Source organism: Podarcis gaigeae (assembly GCF_964106915.1).
Source record: "Podarcis gaigeae genome assembly, chromosome: 11".
In the NCBI taxonomy this organism is placed as follows: domain Eukaryota; kingdom Metazoa; phylum Chordata; class Lepidosauria; order Squamata; family Lacertidae; genus Podarcis; species Podarcis gaigeae.
The window spans coordinates 64421528-64441826 of NC_139687.1; the positions used below are offsets into that span (position 1 = coordinate 64421528).

The 20299-nt window shown below is 49.8% G+C and overlaps 1 protein-coding gene across 1 annotated transcript in view; it reads left to right on the forward strand.

Moving 5' to 3' along the window:
- Window positions 1-20299, forward strand: part of LOC310827069 (phospholipid-transporting ATPase ID-like) — a 76057-nt gene that overhangs the window by 24332 nt on the left and 31426 nt on the right. The window contains exons 4-12 of the mRNA XM_083702649.1: window positions 4533-4646; window positions 5873-5971; window positions 6594-6655; window positions 8326-8398; window positions 9387-9457; window positions 11820-11902; window positions 17647-17805; window positions 18843-18931; window positions 19848-20044. Of these exons, the coding sequence (XP_083558775.1) occupies window positions 4533-4646; window positions 5873-5971; window positions 6594-6655; window positions 8326-8398; window positions 9387-9457; window positions 11820-11902; window positions 17647-17805; window positions 18843-18931; window positions 19848-20044 (947 nt within the window). The remainder of the gene's footprint in view (window positions 1-4532; window positions 4647-5872; window positions 5972-6593; window positions 6656-8325; window positions 8399-9386; window positions 9458-11819; window positions 11903-17646; window positions 17806-18842; window positions 18932-19847; window positions 20045-20299) is intronic.

Here is a 20299-nt window from a genome sequence, read left to right on the forward strand (position 1 = left end):
GTGCTAATCACCCGCTCATCTTCTCTCTGCCTCAGTCAGACAGAGCGCCTGTTAAACACAGCAGGAGGACCCAAAACTCTTCTGAAGGAGGTGGAGGCAGTGCTGTGCGTTGCAATTCGTGCAGAGTAGTTGCTTAGCTCCACCGTCTCCTAATGACCGAACCCCCAAAAGCGGCAAGAGCAGGGGGTGATGAGCCAGCACAGCTGCTCTCTGGGGCATCTCCCCAAATTTAGGGGGCTCTCTGGCAGCCTGAGCAGCCAAGGGAGAAGCCCAGAACTTGATGGCACCAACTAAGACCCCAGTTCAGCATCGCCCTGAGTGTGAAAGAGTTTGCACAAGCCTTTCTGTGCCTAGAGGCACTCTAGAAATGCGTCTCCACATTTTTGCAAGCATTAATCCTGCATCCTGTTTATGTAACCGGGAGAACATTCAGAAACTTTGCAGAACTGGGCGTGTGAGCTGAGCCTTCTTCCAGAGCTGCTGGGTTTGGCTCAGTTCAGCCAATAAGCTTGGGATTGGGGTCCTCTTTTGCCTTGCAGTCCTGGGCGCCACAGGATTTAAGTTTAAAAAGAAGGAAATTGACAAGTTGGAAGGGGTGCGGAGGACGGCGACCAAGATGAGCAAGGAAACCCAACCCTATGAGGAGTGGTTGAGGGAGCTGGGGATATTTAGCCTGGAAAAGAGGAGGCTGAGAGGTGCTATGAGAGACATCTTCAAACATCTCAGGGCTGTCATATTGGAGATGGAGCAAGCTTGTTGTCCCCTGCTCCAGAGCGGAGGACCCAAACCAATTCAAAGCTCAAGAAAAGAGATTCTGACTTAACATTAGCAAAAACTTCCTGATGGGAAGAGCTGTTTGACCTCCCTCAGAAGGGGGTGGACTCTCCTGCAATGCAAGTTTCTGAGCAGAGGTTGGATGGTGGTTTGTCAGAGATCCTTTAGCTGCGATTCCTGCACTGCAGGAGGTGGGACTAGATGGCCTTTGGGGGTCCCTTCTAACTCTACAATTCTATGCTTCTATGCTTCTATATGATGGTGCAGCTCATGTCTCTGACTAGCCATGTCAGGCCCTCTCTCTGCTGCATCCTGGCTGTCCCTGGCTGGTGCTGTGTCCCACTGGCCCATCTTGAGGCTCTGTGAGTGTTCAGTGCACCTTCCTGGATCAGGGGATTAAGAGGCGCGGAGAGCAGAGATGGGACATTTAACTCTCAGCAGCCCCCTAAATGGAACTGCTAAAGTGCCCCTGGAGGCAGGTTGAGCTTCCGAAAAAGCAGCTCCCTGTAAAGTGAGGAGGGGTTCTCTTTTTTTGCACTTCCATGGGGCCAAGAAGGAACCGTGGTTGTTGGCGCTTGACTTGGGGTGGATCTGAAAGCAAGGCCCCCCATTCTCTCTGCCTCCATCCGGGGAGCCCCTGATTCCTCGCACCCTCTTCTGAGCCACCAGGTGTCAGGGACCGTGCTGAGGAGGCTGCACTGAGGAGGAATGGTGGGAGCCGTCCCTCTGCCCCTGCTCCTAATCAGGATCCTGAATCTTCCCAGGAGCAGGAGGACAGTATAGATTTGGAACAGTGGTTTGCAGAGGGGCATGGCACAGAAGGCAGAAGCTGGGAAATACTGGGTGGGGAACAACTAGGAGACAAAACACTGGGAGGGAGGGAGAGTTAACAGACTCCCTTTTGCTGGAAAGTGTCCGTCCACTCAGCCCAAGGTCAAGGAGAGCAGATAAGGTGGCAGCACAGAAAGCACACTGGTTGCGAGATCAGGTTGCAAGACACGGAAGTGATGTGGGTGATTAGGGGGGAAGTGGGTGGGACCCTTAATGGGGGAAAGTGGTGGGGAGCGCCTTCATTCCTAGAAATTGATTCTTTGTTCTCTCGCTATGATCATTAAAATTTCTAACTGGTAAGAGACTCCTTTCGCTTTGTTCTGCTTATCTACTCCCAAAGGGGGGGGGGGTGAGGGAAACTCTTTGTATGTCATGTTAGCTGAGGAATACTCTGTTTCTCGTGAGGCAGCAAGGAAACTCTTCCCGAATCACTCAGATTCGGGAAGAAGTAGACTCCACCGTGGGAGCAGGGCCGGGGCGGGAGAGTGCTAGAGTCCTGTCTGGTCAAGTTGTGTGGGATCAATTCCAATCTGTTACCTCCGAGGATGTGGACAGGCTGCTTGGACGAGTGAAGCCAACCACCTGTCTCCTGGATCCTTGCCCATCCTGGCTTATAAAAGCTAGTCAGGAAGGGCTGGGTGATGGGCTTCATGGGGTGGTGAATGCTTCCCTCCGTGAGGGAGCCTTCCCAGACCCGCTGAAAGAGGCGGTTATTAAACCGCTTCTTAAAAAACCATCTTTAGATGCGGCCACAATGGCCAACTATCGCCCAGTCTCAAATCTTCCATTCTTGGGCAAGGTGATTGAGCGAGTGGTTGCTGAACAACTCCAGGCACGCCTGGAAGAAGCGGACCATTTGGATCCCTTCCAGTCGGGATTCAGGCCTCATCATGGGACTGAAACTGCCTTGGTCGCACTGGTTGATGATCTCCGGTGGGCTAGGGACAAAGGTGAGAGCTGTTTCCTAGTTCTGCTGGATCTCTCAGCGGCGTTTGATACCATCGACCATAACATCCTTCTGGACCGTCTTGAGGGGCTGGGAGCTGGGGGCACTGTCCTACAGTGGTTCCGCTCCTTCCTCCTGGGCCGTGTTCAGAAAGTGGTGGGGGGGGGATGAGTGTTCAGACCCCTGGGCTCTCACTTGTGGGGTGCCTCAGGGTTCTGTCCTCTCCCCCATGCTTTTCAACATTTACATGCAGCCACTGGGAGAGATCATCAGGAGGTTTGGGCTGGGTGTTCATCAGTATGCAGATGATACCCAGCTCTACCTCTCTTTTAAATCAGAACCAGTGAGGGCAGTGAGGGTCCTGTGTGAGTGTCTGGAGGGGGTTGGAGGATGGATGGCAGCTAACAGATTGAGGTTGAATCCTGACAAGACAGAAGTACTGTTTCTGGGGGACAGGAGGCGGGCAGGTGTGGAGGATTCCCTGGTCCTGAATGGGGTAACTGTGCCCCTGAAGGACCAGGTGCGCAGCCTGGGAGTCATTTTGGACTCACAGCTGTCCATGGAGGCACAGGTCAAATCTGTGTCCAGGGCAGCTGTTTACCAGCTCCATCTGGTACGTAGGCTGAGACCCTATCTGCCTGCAGACTGTCTCGCCAGAGTGGTACATGCTCTGGTTATCTCCCGCTTGGACTACTGCAATGCACTCTACGTGGGGCTACCTTTGAAGGTGACTCAGAAACTACAACTAATCCAGAATGCGGCAGCTAGACTGGTGACTGGGAGCGGCCGCCGAGACCATATAACACCGGTCTTGAAAGACCTACATTGGCTCCCAGTATGTTTCCGAGCACAATTCAAAGTGTTGGTGCTGACCTTTAAAGCCCTAAATGGCCTCGGTCCAGTATACCTGAAGGAGCGTCTCCACCCCCATCATTCTGCCCGGACGCTGAGGTCCAGTGCCGAGGGCCTTCTGGCGGTTCCCTCATTGCGAGAAGCAAAGCTACAGGGAACCAGGCAGAGGGCTTTCTCGGTAGTGGCGCCCACCCTGTGGAACGCCCTTCCAGCAGATGTCAAAGCAATAAACAACTACCTGACATTCAGAAGACATCTTAAGGCAGCCCTGTTCAGGGAAGTTTTTAACATGTGATTTTACTGTATTTTTGGTTTTTATGGAAGCCGCCCAGAGTGGCTGGGGAGGCCCAGCCAGATGGGCGGGGTATAAATAAATAAATTATTATTATTATTGGGGTGGGGGCAAAGGCCAGGGACAGTGAGGGGCTTCTGCTGACTCACTTTCTCCATTGCTTGTGGGGATGAAATGGAGACCCTGCCTCCCATTCCCCCCACCCTTTGTGGTGTCTAGCAGAATTCTCTTCGGCTCCTCTTGCTCCCCCCCCCCCCAATGTTGTCACCTTCCCCCACTCCCACTGCCAGTGGCTCCCAAAGTGCGTGGTACCACCCCAGGGGTTGGAGGATTACCTAGGGGGCAATAAGAGTTGAGGGGGCAGCAGGGAGGGTGATGGAGGTGTAAATGACAACAAGACTTTGCAAAGCTGGTAGCACTGGATCAAGTTTGAGACTTTTGTTGCAATAATTAAACCAAATGGTTTTAATGGGATTTTGAATGAATGTGCAACTGATCACTACTCTTTTGAATTTTATTGCGTTATTACCTTTCTGAGTGGTTCGTGGAAACTGCTGTTCTGAATAATGCTTTTGACAGGTTATGGTGGGACACAGGGGGTGAGTTTATGGAATGGGGTGAGTCTGGGAACCGTGGGGATCAGGGCCTCTTTGCAGCCCCCTTGTAGATCAGGCTCTGGTCAAGGAGGTGAGTGGCTCAGCTTGGGACAAGTGGCTGCCTTAGGAGGGGGGGGCGGGTTGCTGGCGTGCTGCCCTCCTTGTCTGCTGCCAAGGGGTGGGAAGTGAACCGGGTGCCCCTTTCTCTCCTGGACTCAATCACCGCCTTTTCTTCCCGCAGAGAAACTCCATCCAAACCTCCAAGTACAACGTCTTCACCTTCCTGCCTCTCAACCTGTTTGAGCAGTTCCAGCGGGTGGCCAATGCCTACTTCCTCTTCCTCCTCATCCTGCAGGTAGGAGTTCCCCAGCTCCTCCTCCTCCTGTCTCTTCCCTCACTTTTGCCACTGGGATGCTCCCCTTCCGCATCTGGAGGCAGCCTTCCCTCTTCCACCAGCCCTGCCAGCTGCATTTGAATGGGGCACGTTCCAAATCCTGGTTGGCGGTGTGTTGAGCCCCTGGCAGGGAAGCAGGGCAAAGCCGGCTGGTGACCCTTTTAATGAACACTTTATAGAGCCATTCGACAGCGGAATGGACTCCTTCCAAAGGGGGCAGATTCTCCCTCCTTGGAGATTTTTTGGGCAAAGGCTGGATGGTTGTCTGTCAAGGGAACTTGATCTGTGATTCCTGCATGGCTGGGGGTTGGACTCGATGACCCTTGGAGCTCCTTTCCAGCTCTGCAATTCTAGGATGCCTCTGTCATGGAATTCTACTCAATACTGATCCGGAGCAGATTCCAATGTATAGTCAGTGGTGGAGTTGGCTGCATGGGCTCCCAGAGCGGCGGCCCTGCTGTGCACCTGGGGGGCGGGGTGAGCTGTGCAGGGGACGGGCAGGACGATCTGCCACGCACAACGGCTGCAGCGGGGCGCTGCGCATGGGGGCAGTGGCTCAAGCCCCCTACAGTGTGCCTTTTTGTCACCCGCCTCACAGATGACACCCGGGGCTGACTGCCCCCACCGCCCCCTTCCTATGCCCCTGTGTATAGTAAGCAGAGTAAAAATTTAAATATGTTGCAGGAGTCCCAAAAAGTAGACCAGAGGCCGTTGTATTTCATCCAGCAGAGCTTTACTGCTACTGAAGGCAAATGAGCATCATGGTCACAAATCCCATACATTCAGGATTGGCCATAAGAAGTCCACTTGCAGAAGACTCAACTTAAACTTACAGTAATTTATAATAAGTCTAAACCATAACACTAAGCGTACTATATACAGAACATCACATCAGAAGTAAGAGAGACGGAAAGAGAAAGTGAAGCCCAGGCTCCTTCTGGCATCTTATTATAGTCAACATGACCTTGACTGAAAGAGATAAGAGAAGAATTTAAACCAGCTGTACTCAGCTTCCCAGAAGGAATAACCCAAACATTATGAACCTTCTGCCTGTTTCTTTTACGCAGAGAAGCTTCCAGAACCCTCTTGAATTTGTTAGAATAGGAAAGATCTCTCCACATCAGATCAATACTTTCTGCACTCAGAAATTCAAACTGACAGACTCTGTCTGTTCTCCCTCCCTGCAGCTCATCCCTGAGATTTCCTCCCTCTCCTGGTTCACCACGGTGGTCCCCCTCATCTTGGTGCTGGCCGTGTCGGCAGCAAAGGACGCCATCGACGACGTGGTAAGAATTTTGAGCCTGCAAATGCCTCCCATAAAGAGCTTGTCCTGTGGCCGACCCCCTTCGGAGCAAGCACCCAGCTTCTCCTTTGCACCCGGTGGGCCTCCAAGCGTCGCCTTCCTGGCCTGGAAGGGTCTGGCCATTCTGCAGTCAGCGTGATGTGGGACAGTCACAAAAACAAATTAACAGAAAAAGCCTCAAACACAAAAACACAAAATAGCAAAAACAAAAGCGCCAAACTTACTCCATTCCGGAAGTCTGTTTGACTTCCAAAATGTTTGAAAACCAAGGCCCAGCTTCTGATTGGTGCAGGCGCCCTGGAAACAATAGCCAACAGCCACATAGGATGTCCAGCTTCTGAAAAATGTTTGAAAACTGGAACACTTACTTCTGTGTTTCTGGTGTTTGAGAACCAAGGTGTTTGAGTACCAAGGCACCACTGTAATTCTGTTATTTGCACCCTGCCCATCTGACTGGGTTGCCCCAGCCGCTCTATCATATACAAAACATAATAAAACATAAGGGGTCAACACTGATGTCTAGGATACGCTGCCAGAGGGAGAGAGGCTAACTTCCAACTCCCTGTTTGAGTTCAGGTTCCATTTTTGCCTTCCATGTTTTCCAGAATCGACATGCAAACGACAAGCAAGTCAACAACCGTCCTGTCAAGGTGCTGATGAACGGCAGGTGAGCAGGGCTCTCTCCCCTTGTGACGGCCTTGTCAGGCTGCCAGCATCATCCACAGTTTCCCCCCCGCCCCCAGGGAAAACTGCTCTTTAGCGCTCCATCGGAACAAATGGCTATTCAGGTTTTCTCCATTTGCTCTGATTTAGCACTAACAAACAGAACAATAGGCAAGTAGGATTGTAGAATGCAGTAACTTGATTGGCCCGTAGGAGCTGTCCAATCCAGGAGGGAAGTTTGAATCAGCCTATCCCGTGTGACTGATGGTGTCAAAAAAGTATATATGGTCTGGGTGGGGCAGCACCGAATCCTACAGGATGATTGACTGTTTCACTGTGAGTTGAAATAAACACAAGGAGACCGATGACTCTACACGGAGTTTATTTCCTTTTCCTTGGGAAAGGAGCAGAGCAAGGGGGAAACTGCTCAGACACAATCTTTCTAGGAGAAGTGGAAGTGTGCGTTAGGCAAGGGACTTGGGTTCAAGAGCAACAGAAAGTGTGTTTGGAATGTAGCCATGCCCTTGTTCTTTCTCCCCCCACCCCCAAATCCCTGAGCTGGGACCTCAGACCCAAGAAGCCCCTTGAGAAAGGCGGTCGCTGTTGGACTTCCTTCGCCAACCGTGTTTGTGCAGCTATTGGGGCGATGGAATAAAAACTTGCCCGCAATATCTTTGCTTATCTTTATTTTAAATAATAATCAAACAGCTGCAACTCACTGCTCTACACCAGCCAGTACCATACAAAACATTTGGTCAACTTAAAAACAGTTTTCAAAATGATCAATTACCCTATCACATCGCTGCATTCGGTGCAGCAGGTAAACACCGCCCCCCGCTAATTAGTTAAATGGTTAAGATGCCACAGGTGTGTGGAATTATTAAGCGCTCACAGATGTGCTGCCATGCAGGTTATAATTACAAATACCTCTGAGTAGCACCATTGACCACATCAATATTAAGGAAACTCAGCAGCCGCTCCTTTGCATGGCTGGGAGCCAGATGAGCCCAGAATCCCTGGCTCTGGATGGAGCCAGACTTTCCTTGCCTTGGAGATCCTGGGGGCTCTGCTGCGGGGGTCTAGGCAGCCCCTGTTATGGGGGGGGGGCTGCTTCATTCTCCTTCCCCAGGCAGAGGAAGCAAAGGCAGAGGTGGGGGATGGGGGTGCAGAGCATGCAGCCCCCCCTTCAGCCACCAGGGAAGGGGGCAAAGCGGCTGGATTCGCTTGCGGGTGTCTCTGTCAGCCCCACTGCACAGCCAGCCCCCCCCCCCCGGCTGAAGGGCTCCCTGTGGGGTCTCTTTTCTCATTACTCTCGTCTTCACCTTTCGTCTCTCTTTCCAACGGATTCATTTGTAATCGGCTTAGGCGACACATTTTCTCTGATATCCCACCTTCCCTTGAAATTAAAATTGAGGCACCGCAGAGAATTAAGAGCATCAGAGTCCATCAAATGCTAAATAGCATTTTCAAAATTTGCTAATATAAGAGGCAGGATAAAACAGATGACATTTTTTCCAATGTTTTAGTGCTTTTACTGATAATTTTATTGTTTTATTCTCTTTGTAAACCACTTTGAGGATGTTTTGTTGTTTTTTTACAATCAAGTGGTATGGGAATTTTATGAAATAATCACAATAAAACAACAACTGCTGATTAAGTGTGGTTTTCTTCCAGCCTGAAGGATGATCTGTGGCTGAATGTCGAAGTTGGGGACATAATCAAGTTGGAGAACAACAACTTTGTGACGGTGAGCCCTGCTGCCTGGCCCAGCTGCCCCCCCCCTCACTCCTGGGGCTACAAATGCGCCTTTGAACTCCTTTGGAGACACAGTTCCAGAGCTGCTTCTGGCTCAAGGACTCTTGTCCTACCAAGTTGGGCACCCCAGACCCCTGCTCTCCATGATTGCCTCAGGCACAGAGGGAAAGAGAGAGGTGGAATCTACACACATTTTTAAAAGTTCTAAAAATTCTTTTCTTAAAAGCATTTTAAAGAATGCATTGAATTTTCCATAAGCCTCGCCATCGCCATCTAGTGTCACATTGTGTATTGCACTTAAAACACACTTAAATTGTTTTATTTGCAGCTGTATAGCTGAGTCCAGGGACGCGGGTGGCGCTGTGGGTTAAACCACAGAGCCTAGAACTTGCCGATCAGAAGGTCGGCGGTTCGAATCCCCGCAATGGGGTGAGCTCCCGTTGTTCGGTCCCTGCTCCTGCCAGCCTAGCAGTTCGAAAGCACGTCAAAGTGCAAGTAGCTAAATAGGTACCGCTCCGGCGGGAAGGTAAATGGTGTTTCCGTGCGCTGGTCTGGTTTGCCCGAAGCGGCTTAGTCCTGCTGGCCACATGACCCGGAAGCTGTACGCCGGCTCCCTCAGCCAATAAAGCGAGATGAGCGCCGCAACCCCAGAGTCGGCCACGACTGGACCTAATGGTCAGGAGTCCCTTTACCTTTACCTAGCTAGTAGTCATCAATAGACTTTGTATCCTCCATTAATTTCTCCAACCCCCTTTTTAAAGCCATCTAACTTGGGGACCATCACGGCCTCCTGTGGCAGGGAGTTCCACAGTGCATAGGAGGCTCTATTTGCCCCATGAAATAAGTTGCAAAATCCGGGACCTTTTTCTTGAGGGAAGGAAGGATGAATGGATGGAGGCTGGTGGTGCCTCTTGCCCTGCGCTCTGCCCCAAGAGCCGGGTCTCCTGTCACTCTTGCCTCTTGCTGTTCTTCCCCTCCAGGCAGACGTGCTGTTGCTGTCCAGCAGTGAGCCCCACAGCCTGACCTACATTGAGACGGCCGAACTGGATGGGTGAGTATTGTCGCTCCCTGGAGCAGCTGCTGATGCAACGGCAGCCCTGAAGTTGCAAACACAAAGAAGGGGGCCTTTGGGGGACCGGAGCTGAGGGTCTGCAGGGCTGTTTGAATTTTATTATTACGGTCACAGACCACTTCTGACTCACTTACAATATCAGGAAAATCATCAAACACGACAGGAATACATTGAATTGCAATTGGGTATAATAGAGACAATTCAGATATAGCAGTAGTTAAAAATATATATTAAATCTTGATCACTTAAATATAACCTAAAATTGTTATTTAAAACCGTTATCATTTTGGTAGTACAGCTTGTTCCCTAAGTTTTATGGCAGTCGCACAGAATTTGGCCACCCTTAGTGTAATCTCTAGATCCTTGTCCTCTACCAGGAGTTTTAGACATTGAATTTCGGATCCATTTGGAGATTTTTGTATAACAGGAGTGATAAATACCGAGCATATATCCCCATAGAAACAGCAGAGTAACAAGGCATGAGAGACAGTTTCTACCTCCATCAAGCCGCAGGGGCAGACTCGTTCCACGTACGGTTTACCCTTAAATCTGCTCTGCAATAAGGCAGGTGGCAGCACGTTGAATCTAGCGAGGGCAAATGACCGTCTGTATTTGGGTACTGCTGTTTGGTTACAGACTGGACTGGATTAAAGTGCTCTGCTGCCCCAGCACAACAAATCCACCTCGAAAAATAAATGGACTTTTTGCAGTTAGGAATGCAATAAGGAAATGCATTGAAAATTATGGAAGGAATCAAACAAGTGTTGGAAATGTAAAGAGAAAGAACATTCTTTTTACCAAATGTGGTGGTCTTGTGGTAAGGTCAAAGCTTACTGGGAAATGATATACAATGAATTGAAAAGGATATTTAAAATAACTTTTGTAAAAAAAAAACCCAGAAGCTTTTTTTTGGGGAATCATAGGGATAGAACTACCTAAATGGTATAGAAATTTATTTGTGTGTGCTACTACAGCAGCAAGAATCCTACTTGCTCCAAAGTGGAAAGAAGTCCCAGCAAAGGAAGAATGGATATAAAAACTTATGGAATATGCAGAAATGGCAAAACTTACCGGAAGAAATCAAGATAACAAACTTTTTATAAAAGAATGGAAATGGTTTATTGAATATTTACAGATATATTGCAAACAGATAAAAACATTGGCATGATTGTTGTAATAGCATGCCGTTTTATAAGAGTATATATCTAAAGCAGATTAACTGAATTTGGATATGCAGAAGATATTAAAAAAATAATCTAAGAAACTGCAGGGAGGGGGAAAAGGAAGTCAAACTTTGCAATGTTAAATTGATTATAAAACTAATGAAATGTATAAACTTGAAAAGTATAAATAAAAACTTTTTTAAAAAAAGAAAAGTATGGAAGGAAGGAATGGTTGTTAGAGCAATGTACAAGCATCCCACGAGCAAAATGGAATGAATGCTCATTACTGCATAATCTCCCTGCAAATGAAGCCAAACTAACGACGAGTAAGGACTGGATCCTAACTTCTTTCCAAACTTTGTGCAAAAAAATCTGGATGAGTGCTCAAGAGAAAGGTTGTCTGGATGATGGCTGGCAGTCAGCAGCCATTGTGCAAAGCAGGATCATGCTGGGGACCCTCGTTGCAAGGAGCAGGATGCGGCCGAGTTGAGGGGGGGGCACGACCCACCAGTCAGCTGCAGGAACTCCAGACCGATACTGATGAATTGGAAAAATAAAAACGTGGCTCCCTTCTATGATTGGATGGAGGACTTATACAGGGGTACCTCGGGTTACATACGCTTCAAGTTACAGATGCTTCAAGTTACATACTCTGCTAACCCAGAAATATTACCTTGGGTGAAGAACTTTGCTTCAGGCTGAGAACAGAAATCGTGCTCCATCAGCACAACGACAGCAGGAGACCCCATTAGCTAAAGTGGTGCTTCAGGTTAAGAACAGTTTCAGGTTAAGAACGGACCTCCAGAACAAATTAAGTACTTAACCCGAGGTACCACTGTACAAGCTCACAACATAGGAACAACTTGCACATAAACACAGACTTGCCACGGACAAATTGAAGGATATTTGGAATCCATTCTTACAAATACTGTAATAGGTTAAGATCTGGTGAAGTCCAAATAACAAATTTGTAAAGTGGAGAGTTTGGGGTCCCCTCCCCTTTATTTTCCCGCCTACACGGGTTCTCTTTCTCTCTCTTTTATTTACGTCTCACAATGTTTAGTGCACATATAATTATGCACTTTCTGAACTTTCAATAAAATAAGGGAGAAAAGGGAACTCGAGCGAGAGAAGGGAGGACCTTGTGCTTTTGCGTCAGATCCAATTTCTCATTGCAGGGAAACCAACCTGAAAGTGAAGCAAGCCTTGACCGTCACGGCTGAGCTGGGAGAGGATCTGCAGGCGCTGAGCAGCTTCGATGGTGAGTGCCCAAGGGAGGAGCTTGGCAGCCCCACACGCAGGGGGGCTGGGGAGCCCGGGGGGGGGGGCAGGAGCTGAGCTGCAGGTGAGAGGGGCTCCTGACGCTCCAGCCAACGGGGGGGGGGGGTGGCTCTGCTGCTCTTGGATGCACACCTGCTCCAGATGGTTTTTTTTGCAACAGAGGCAAACCACAAATGGTGCCCCTCCCCCCCCGAGGGAATTCCTGCGTTGCTGGGGGTTGGGCTAGATGACCCTTGGGACCCCTTCCAACTCTACAGTTCTGTGATTCGAGTCTATCTACACCAGGAGTAAGAAGCGGAATCAGATCAACCTTAAGCCCGTGGTTGAAGTGGGAATCCATCTAGAATTGGAAGGAACCCCGTGGGCCATTGTGGGCCAGGGGACCTGGCGTTGGACGGCTCAGATTATGGGGAGCTTTGCTGCCCTGTGGATCTCAGAGCCTGAAGATGAGGAAGGGAAAAGCAACTCTTGCAGCTCAGCCTTGCTCTGCAGAGCAAAAAGGACTTAGGATGGGGCAGGGAGGCCCATGTGGTTTTTTGGGGGGGCCTCATCCCAGGGCAAGGCAACTGCCCTGTGTGAGGTCCCCTGTTCAGTCCTGGGCAGAAACTGTGCAGGGATGGAGCCACCAAAGGGCTGCTGGGATCTGGACAGGAGAAAGTGCAGTGCTGGGCAAGGGGGACAGGTGGCCTTTTTTGACCTAAGGCAGTTTGCGTGTTCACACGCCAGGAAAAAAATAAGTTCCTGTACGCAGGCTGAGACCCTCCCTGCCTGAGGACTGTCTGGCCAGAGTGGTGCATGCTCTAGTTATCTCCCACTTGAACTACTGCAATGCGCTCTACGTGGGGCTACCTTTGAAGGTGGCCCGGAAACTGCAACTAATCCAGAATGCAGCAGCCAGACTGGGGACTGGGAGCGGCCACCGAGACCACATAACACCGCTCCTGAAAGACCTACATTGGCTCCCAGTACGTTTCCGAGCACAATTCAAAGGGTTGGTGCTGACCTTGAAAGCCCTAAACGGCCTCGGTCCAGTAGACCTGAAGCAGTGTCTCCACGTCCATCGTTCTACCCGGACGCTGAGGTCCAGTGCCAAGGGCCTTCTGGCGGTTCCCTCCCTGCGAGAAGCTAAGTTACAGGGAACCAGGCAGAGGGCCTTCTTGGTAGTGGCGCCCACCCTGTGGAACGCCCTCCCTTCAGATGTGAAGGAAATAAGCAGATATCTTATCTTTAAAAGACATCTGAAGGCAGCCCTGTTTAGGGAAGTTTTAAATATTTAATGCTGTATTGTTTTTAACATTCAATTGGAAGCCACCCAGAGTGGCTGGGGAAACTCAGCCAGGTGGGCAGGGTATAAATAATAATAATAATAATAATAATAATAATAATAATTATTATTATTATTATTATTATTATTATTATTATTATTATTATTCTTGGTGCAGATTGCTCCATCTTCAGGGCCCTGGAGGTTCCCAGGGATATTTCAAAGTCTTTGCTTAGTAGTTACTGAGTTTGTAAAATGTCCTTTTGGCAGGCATTTTAACCCCAGCAAAATCACTTGGAGGGGGTGGTTCTTTGGGCCTCTGCCCAGAGTTCCCCCCTCTCATTCCTGGGCTTCCTGGCTTGACCCTTCCATTCCTTGTCCAAGGCTTAAACAAGTGATTTGCAGAGGCCACATTCTCTGGAGTCTGGGAATAAACAACGGGTGTGAGGCCAGGATGGGGTGTGTGACCCTTTGCATCTGTTTTTATCACTTTGGTTTTCTGGTGCTATTCAGGGAAGTGGGGAGGAAGCAATATTCTGGGATGGAGGCTTTGAGGCAGAGAAACACGGATCACTTTCTGCCCCTGGAGGGACGCTCTCTCCAGTGTTGCCTGAAGCTGTAGGGGTTGTGCCCGAAGGTCAGATTAGCCCACCAACCATTTTTCAATATATATTAAAAAAAATAATTTCAGCACATAGCATCATACAGAAAAATAATGACATATCCCACCCGACACCGAAAGATGGTGCTTGGACAATCTGTACCAAATAACATCCCAGAAACATAATAAGCTATTAGACCAGACTTCTATCTATAGAGAAGGCAATGAACAGTTTCAATAGAGCAGAAAGTTTTATAATGTGAGCCTCCGTTTTAGCCATGCACATAGCCGAGCTGTGCCAATCACTTACAAAGGAGTCTTTGGGCTTCAAGCTTTGTGCCAATTTTATTTTTTAATTCTTCCCTAAGCGCTGTTTGACACAGTTTATTGTTCCAATGATCAGAGAAGCCCCTTTTGGGGTTCATCCAGACTTCCACCTCTCCATTGCTAGAAAGCACGGATCCAGGCAGTTTTCCTCCTGCCCTGTGCCTTCTAGCCCCAGGTGTGAGCTGTTTTCCCTTGTCCCCCACTTCCCCCCAGAAAACCTTCTCTTCTGCCAATCTGGAGAAAACACAGATGCTGTTTGTTCCAATTCAGCGCCGAAACACAGATTTTCCTGGGGCAAAGCAGCAGCAGTGTGAATGAGCCCTAAGTTCTTCCAGTATCTTGTTATTATCAGCCTGGCTACAAGCAGAAAGAGAACTAACTAGAGTTTTGAGCTGCAAGTTAATTTTGTCTCCCGTGAAGACTGAGGAGAGCCAGATCCAGACATTTTGTCCAGCAATTGCTTTTTTAATTGGACAGATTCTTCCTCGCAGAACCGAGCCACTTTCCCACATGGCCACCCCACAGCATTCTGCACCCCCTCCAGCCGTTTGGTGCGTAGGAGGAGCTATTATGGGCTACCTGTATAGGCGGGTGAGGTGCCATTTTTGCCCTATTTTAAGTGCCACCTCTTTTGCTGAGGCCGATTTAAAAGGAGGCATCCTCCACATTGAGGTCCACCCTTCTGCGCTGATAGCAACCTGCCATTCAGCTTCCTTAAACCACCTGCCTTGTCTTGTCTGAAGCTGTTGTGCAGGGATCCTGTACACCAGAAAGTCAAATTAGCCCTTTGGCCATTTTAGTCCTGGACTCTTGAGGAATCTCAGCAGCGACCCAGAAAACATGAACCATTCTGTAGGTTGTCTGAAGCCAGCAGTTTGGGGACCTTGTGTCCCTCCAGATGGAACTGAATCCCACTCCGTTCAGCCTTGACCATTAGTCTTGCTGGCTGGGGCTGATGGGATGCGGGGTCCTAGCAGCACCTGGACGGGAGGAGCTTTCTGCATGCCAAGGAGATGCTCTGCCCGTGAGCCACGGCCTCTGCCCCTTTGGCGCAATCTGGCACACTAGTGGGGGAGAAAATAAATGGCGGTATTTTGTGCCAATGATATTTGGAAATGCAGGGTTAAAGTGATAGAATTGATTCCTGGAGGAGGAGGAGGAGGAGGAGGAGGACAGAGACAATAGAGAAGGACCTGGGTAGTGCAATCGACACAGGTCACAGCTGGCCAGAAATGTTACTGAGCCGGCGCACAACGCGTCAGCTGCACCTGGGGAAACTGCACTGCTATTCCATTCTGTGTGCATTTAAGAAAAACTGGTTTTCTGAGCTCTGGTGGGAAAATGTAGGAGAGGGATGTTTGGATCATGATGAGTGAAGAAAAGTGTGGCTCTTCTGCAGTAAATGCCCCGTGTGACCGTAGGAATCTCAACATGCTGTCTCCCATCCAATTTGAAACTATACTGGAGCCTACTTAGCTCCGCAAAGGTGCCAGCAGGTCTACTGCTGCCCCACTAGGAGAAAGCCAAAGACGGGTTCCCTGCGGAAGCTGCCCAGGATGGTGGAGCACTTTGCGTGACAGGCATGGGGGGGGGGCAGAGGTTTGCCTAGAATTCCTGGTCTCCCCACAGAGATGTCTTGCACTGAGTGGCACCTGGTGCCTGGTCATGTGTGCTCACACAGGACCCGAGCCGGGCATGGGCATGGGTGTCTTGGCTTGTCCGCAGGGTGGGGGTGGGGGTGGAGAGGACCCTGTGTTGCTTTCTGCCTGTTTCTTTCCCTCACCCCCCCCCCTTTCTCTTTGCAGATCTTTGCTCTCTTTGCTTCTCTTCCGAGTCCTTTCCTGCTTCACTTCACCCCTCTGGGTCCTAGTCCCACTCTGCCCTCTGGCCTCGCTTGCACCCGTCCGCCTGGTGTTCCTCGGAGAGTGGGTATGCCAAGCTGTGCAAGAGGAGGGGCAGGGCTGGCCGGGTTGAGGAGATGGCTGGCAGCTGCGGGCGCTGGGCTCCCTTTCCTTGGAGACGGAGAGAGGCTTTGCAGCTGCCTCCCGGGAGGGTCTCCAGCCCAGCCCCCTGCCCTGCACACCTGCCCCTTGGACAGAGTGAATGTTGTGCTGCCCCGGCACCAAACAGGTGGGGAGCTACCAAGGTGGGGGGGCCAGGGTGCAGAAACCCCACCTTCTTTGGATGTTGCTATGCTGACCCCCCTGGGCTGCTGTTTGGGGTGAACCCGAAATGACTCTTACAGAGCCCCCTTCTGGCATGTGGCTAAGGTAAGGTTACCAGACGTCCCCATTTCCCAAGGACAGTCCCCAGATTTACAAATCAGTCCCCTGGCAAAATCATTTCAGTGGATTCATTGAAAAAAATCTGGTAATCTTCAGCTAAGGACACACACGCCCTTGACCCTCGGTGAGCGTGGGGTGGCCTCACAGCCTTCGCTCTCCTGATGCTGATACTGTCAGTAGGCAGAGCTGCATGGAATCCTAGCTCTGTAGTGCTGGAAGAGAACCCCAAGGGTCATCTAGCCCAACCCTCTGCAGGAATCACAGGTTTTGACCTTTAAAGCCCTTTGTGGCTTAGGGCCCTCGTATCTATGGAATCGCCTCTCCTGATCTGCCCCGCAGAGGACCTTAAGGTCCATGAATAACCATAGTTTAGAGGTCCTAAGGAAGTCAGACTATCCTCCCCCAGGGCCAGGGCCTTCTCAGTGATGGCTCCAACCTGGTGAAATGCTCTGTTCTAGGAGACCAGGGCCCTGCAGGATTTAACCTCCTTCCGTCGGGCCTGTAAGACAGAGCTATTCCACCTGGCCCTGTTAATTTGAATTCAGCCTGATCTTTTATTTCCCTTCTCTTCCCTCCCCCTTCCATTTTATGAAGTTACCTGCTCTGAGACCCCACAGCTAATTCTCCCCTGGCCTCCTCGATGGCCCAAGTAGGACCAATTCAGGCAGCTAGCCCTGGGGATTATCTAATGCTTATTGAATGGATTTCCCCCAGATTGATTTTTGAACTTTGAATTTTATTGTTATTCGTGTTTTTATACTGTTATTTTATGCTGCTTCTATATTGTATTACAATTAAGTGTTTTAAATTTGTTGTTAGCCACCCTGAGCCCGGTTTTCTGAACCGGGAAGGGTGGGGTATAAATATATTTTTTAAAAAACTTATTATTATTATTATTATTATTATTATTATTATTATTATTATTATTATTATTTGCTGTGAGAGGGCAAAGAGCACCTGAGCTCACCTGAGTGCCTTCTGGGCAGCTGCTGTTCCTAATGGGGAGAAGAGGAAACGCATCAGAGAGAGTGCTGGCAGCAGACCACCGAGGCCTGAGTTCAAATCTCTGCCTGGCTATGACTGATCCTGCCCCCTCCCTGCTGCGAGCTCCTCTCTGCTCCTTGGTTTGCCTCCATCCCAACAGAAAAGGCAGTAGATCTGATGTCCACCCAGATCTCCAGGCTCAGCCTGGGACTCCGGCCAGTGGCGGCCAGTGGCGACTCAGAGCGCCTGTTCTTTGCCTGCAGGCGAGATCAAGTGTGAAGCGCCAAACAACAAGCTGGACAAGTTTATGGGGACCCTCCTCTTCAAGGGGGAGAAGTACGCCCTGGACAACGAGAAGATGCTGCTGAGGGGCTGCACCATCCGCAACACGGACTGGTGCTTCGGACTGGTCATCTTTGCAGGTAAGAGCAGCTGGGAAGGGACCAAACGTCTCTGGTGTAACCATGTAAAAGCCCCTGTCACTGGGATTGGGGGGGGGGGGGCTCTAGCTCTTGAAAGGGGTCTTTTGCCCACAGCTTGAGGGGAGGGCACAGAAAAGAGCCTGGCTTGTGTCCAGGGCCGGATTGAGGTTTGAGGAGGCCCTCAGCTCCTGAAGGTAATGGGACCCTTTCTATGTCCAGCTGTCCTTTGTCAACAACAACTTGTCATTGTTTTTGTGTGTTGGATGTATGCTATATGATCATTTATGGATCTGTATGTAGGTTTTATTTTATTTGTTTTTTATCTTATATTTTGGAAATGTGCATCCAGTTTATTTTTCTCTGTCCCTTCCCCCACCTCACGGAAAAGCCCCCAAGAGCCGTGCTCCCTTTAAAGAGCTGTGTGGAGCATGTGTGCGGCTCTTGGGGGCTTTTCCCCGAGGAAAAAGCCCTTCTCCCTCCTCGGGGAAAAGCCCACAAGTGCCGCACACACGCTCCTCGGGGCTCATGAAAGGGAGCGCTGAGCAGAGTCTGGGATGCATACAGGCTCTGCTCAGCGCTCCCTTTAAATAATATTTTTTTTCTTGCATTCCCCCACTAAAAATTAGGTGCATCCTATGGAGCAAAAAAATATGGTAAATCTGGCACCGCTTGTGGGGCTGCCAAGCTCTTCACTTCCCTAGATTCCTGCATTTCAGGGGTTGGTCTAGATGAACCTCAGGGTCCCTTCCAACTCTGCACTGCTATGATTCTGCAAAGCACCTGCATCTCCCACAGGGCCCAGGATGCCCAGAGCCGATCCCACCTGGTGGCTTTGTGCAGTGGGGTCCCTCTGCCCCTTCTGCAGCCTGAAAGGGGGCAGACTCTCCTTTGGGCAAAATGCTGCCTGCCTTTACCTTCCCTCAAATCCATCGACAGCTGCCATTTGTCAGGGTCTCCTGCCTCCCAGGAGGTGCTTTGATCTGGAAATTAAAATCCGACCGTGCAACAAAAAATCAGACTTTTGTTTCAACTGCCAGGGCCAGACACCAAGTTGATGCAAAACAGCGGAAGAACCACGTTCAAAAGGACCAGCATTGATCGCCTGATGAACTTCTTGGTGCTGGTGGTGAGTGCGAACGGCGGCTTCGCTCCATCTCTTGTCATTCCAGCTGAGGGGCTTCCTCACAAAAGCAGGGAGGGAGGGGGAGGGGGCCTGAGAATAGCAGCAAAGGGGGGGGGCATGGACTTTATTCATAAGAGACTCAGAAATCAATTATTTCTTCCCTCCTTCTTTGCAAGAACCAGGAAGCAACTAAAGTAGAAGGTAGATTTAGGGAGTAGGGTTAGAAATTTACTGGCATTTGTGTGGGGGGGGGAGGGGGGGTTATTTCATGGATTAGCTATCTTTTTTATTATTTTACAAATACAAGGTTATAAAAATCCAGACATAAATCCATATACAGAGATTCCCAGAGTCTCACAACTTCCCCCCACCCCCTCCATGGGGTCCCATTTTAAACATTTACAACTGCATATTCTTCCATACTCTATCTTTTATCTCAATCCATAATGTCCATAGTATTTGTTGGACTACAAGTGAAATAAAAATCCTGTCAGTGTTTCCTTCCTTCTGCTTACAGTGGTCTCCTAAATAACTGATAATTTCCCCCCGTTCTTTTATAAAGTTTTTGTGCACTTGGTTTCTGAGTTTTCCAGTCAGTTTTGCCATCTTGGCAGAGTCCATCAGCTTGGTTTGCCATTCCGCTCTGGTGGGGACTTTATCTTCTTTCCATCTCTGGGCTAGTAACATCTGGGCAGCTGTTGTTCCATACACAAAAAGACTTTTATGCTCCTTTGGGATATCGGCGCCTATGATTCCTAATAAGAATGCTTCTGGTTTTTTTAACAAAAGTTATTTTAAACATTTTTTTCATTTCATTGTATATCATCTTTTGACAATGTTCTTTTACACAAACTCTGTATCTATATATACAGTGGGACATAGATGTTCTTCTGCTTCCTTCCCTCCCCCTTCCTTGCAGATCTTTGTTCTTCTGGCCGCCATGTGCTCAGTGCTGGCCATTGGCAACAGCATCTGGGAGTACAAGAGAGGCGCTGCCTTCCAGGTCTACCTGCCCTGGCCGCACGACGTCCACTCGGCCTTCTATTCCGCCTTCCTCATGTTCTGGTCCTACGTCATCATCCTCAACACGGTGGTGCCCATCTCCCTCTACGTCAGGTAAGTGGGGGGGGGGGAGGCACGTGGCCTGCGCCAGCCCCCAAACGGCCCATTTTGCACCGGTGTGTATGTGTATGTATCTTTGTCACGGTCCGGGCTACGGGCGATCGAAGTCCCGGCTGAGGACGTCGGGACTGGAGGCAAGATGGTGGAGTGGGAGCAAGAACAAGAGTCCAGAAGCCAGGGGTCTGAAGGTCAGGAAGCAGGGAGTCACAAAGCCAAGGGTCCGAGGGTCGAGAGCAGGGAGCCACGAAG